General features: G+C 43.8%; 1 protein-coding gene across 1 annotated transcript in view; it reads right to left on the bottom strand.

Moving 5' to 3' along the window:
* mvp (major vault protein) overlaps positions 1 to 2,158 on the bottom strand; it is a gene marked incomplete at its 5' end in the record, with an annotated part of 38,492 nt that overhangs the window by 29,751 nt on the left and 6,583 nt on the right. The window contains 2 exon segments of the mRNA XM_014030375.1: positions 1,004 to 1,078; positions 1,298 to 1,471. Coding sequence (XP_013885829.1) covers positions 1,004 to 1,078; positions 1,298 to 1,471 — 249 coding nt within the window.

Below are 2,158 nucleotides of genomic sequence, written 5' to 3'. Positions count from 1 at the left end.
GTCAGAGGAGTCAGAGTCCTCATGTCAGTGTCAGAGGAGTCAGAGTCCTCATGTCAGTGTCAGAGGAGTCAGAGTCCTCAGGTCGGTGTCAGAGACAGGAGAAGCATCAACAGTAGCATTAGAAACAAGCACAGGTCCAAACACCTGGAGCCAGACTACAGATTCTGGAAACAGCAGCGATTATCATCAAGCAGTTGAAGTCTGTCTGTAGGTCTCCCTGCAGCTAAGAGCAGGTGAGACCATGTAAGACCAGGTGAGACCAGCTGGGTTCTAACTTCCTTTATGTGGACACAAGTAGACAAGGAGTCGGCCCACAAGTGGACACAATAACTAGGTGCCCCCACCAGTAGTGATGGATTATTGTTAGCAGGAGGTTCTGATTGAAGCGTGAAGCAGCATGTTCTGACCCAACACACCAGGACAAWCATTGTTTTTATTTGTTCTGGTTTGATCCAGACTCTGATATGTTTTTACTTGTTGTCTCTTTGATGTTTTTAAAGGGACAGTTCAGACCTTCTATGTAAACGTCAATATCTTACATGTTGTAGACAGAGACTTAAACTACCTTCTAACTAGACTGAAGAGCTAAAGGCTAGTCTAAGAGTGACCTTTCCTTTAACATGTCAATCATTGTCTTTCTGAGCTCAGACGACAGACTGTCCTCAGCAGAGACACACCTGAGTCCAACTTGTCCCTGTTCAGGAGGGAAACTGTCCTTTTAATCAGGATCAGCTTTATTCATTTGTTTTATAAAATAATTCTGTTAAACAAAAAAAGAAAAAATAAAAGCTACATTTTTATCAGTTTGAGTGAAAACTGTTTGATTTTACGAATCAAAAAGTTTTCAGATTAGCAACAATCATCAGATTAAAGCTGATTGATCTTTGTTCTGATAAACAATAAATAAAAGCAACACAACTGGAGACTTGAGTCTGTACTGGTCCTGGTGTGATGGGTCCGGATGCAGAGCAGCCATGGTGGGTGGGGGGTCAGGTGGTCTTACCGTGACATGAGCCCCTGAGGACCCAGATGTCCTCGTAGGGACACCCAGACTGAGACAGGCGACTTGGAGACAGACCTATCAGACACAAAGACTCTGATGGACCTGGTTCTGTTGGCGGGGTGTGGGGTCCAGTCAGGAACCAGATTCTGGTTTTTAATAATAATAAATTTCATCTGAGACGTTTTTTTAACTGTTTTATTTCTTAAATTTAAAATAAATGTTTCCAGATTAATGCTTCACTCAGACCTGAACCTGTCCTGGACTGTTCCTGAGTGTCCTGAGTGTGTGGTGTACCTGTGCAGGTGGTCAGGCCATTGGCCAGCGGCAGCACCATGTGGGTGGGCGGGGCATACAGAGTGTAGGAGTCATCAGTGTGGGGGGCGGAGCTGAGGCTGGAGGAGAGGGGGGCTCTGGACAGGAGCTGCTGACGCTGGGTGGGCAGGGAGGCGTGCCGGGACAGGGTGCCCCCTACAGGGTGAGATGGAGGAGGAGGAGGAGGAGAAGGAGGAGGAGGAGTTAACAAGCTGATGGTTAGAGGGGGCGGAGTCAGTTTTATTACTGAGTGATGGATGCAGGAAGGAGGAAAGAATGGGATGGAAGCCGCTGGAGGGAATGTAATTCTTTCAAATCGACAACATTCACACTTTGTTTACACTTTTTATATTGTTTACCTTCAGAAACAGCTGTAGTTTGTTTACCTTCAGAAACAGCTGTAGTTTGTTTACCTTCAGAAACAGTTGTAGTTAGTTTGTTTACCTTCAGAAACAGCTGTAATTAGTTTGTTTACCTTCAGAAACAGTTGTAGTTAGTTTGTTTACCTTCAGAAACAGCTGTAGTTTGTTTGTTTACCTTCAGAAACAGCTGTAGTTTGTTTGTTTACCTTCAGAAACAGCTGTAGTTTGTTTGTTTACCTTCAGAAACAGCAGAAGTTTGTTTACCTTCAGAAACAGCTGTAGTTTGTTTACCTTCAGAAACAGCTGTAGTTTGTTTACCTTCAGAAACAGCTGTAGTTAGTTTGTTTACCTTCAGAAACAGCTGTAGTTAGTTTGTTTACCTTCAGAAACAGCAGACGTTTGTTTACCTTCAGAAACAGCTGTAGTTTGTTTACCTTCAGAAACAGCTGTAGTTTGTTTACCTTCAGAAACAGCTGTAGTT

Source organism: Austrofundulus limnaeus, unplaced genomic scaffold (genome assembly GCF_001266775.1).
Source record: "Austrofundulus limnaeus strain Quisiro unplaced genomic scaffold, Austrofundulus_limnaeus-1.0 Scaffold1047, whole genome shotgun sequence".
Lineage (NCBI taxonomy): Eukaryota > Metazoa > Chordata > Actinopteri > Cyprinodontiformes > Rivulidae > Austrofundulus > Austrofundulus limnaeus.
Note: the sequence above shows the minus strand (reverse complement) of the source record. Positions and strands in the feature narration are given on the sequence as shown.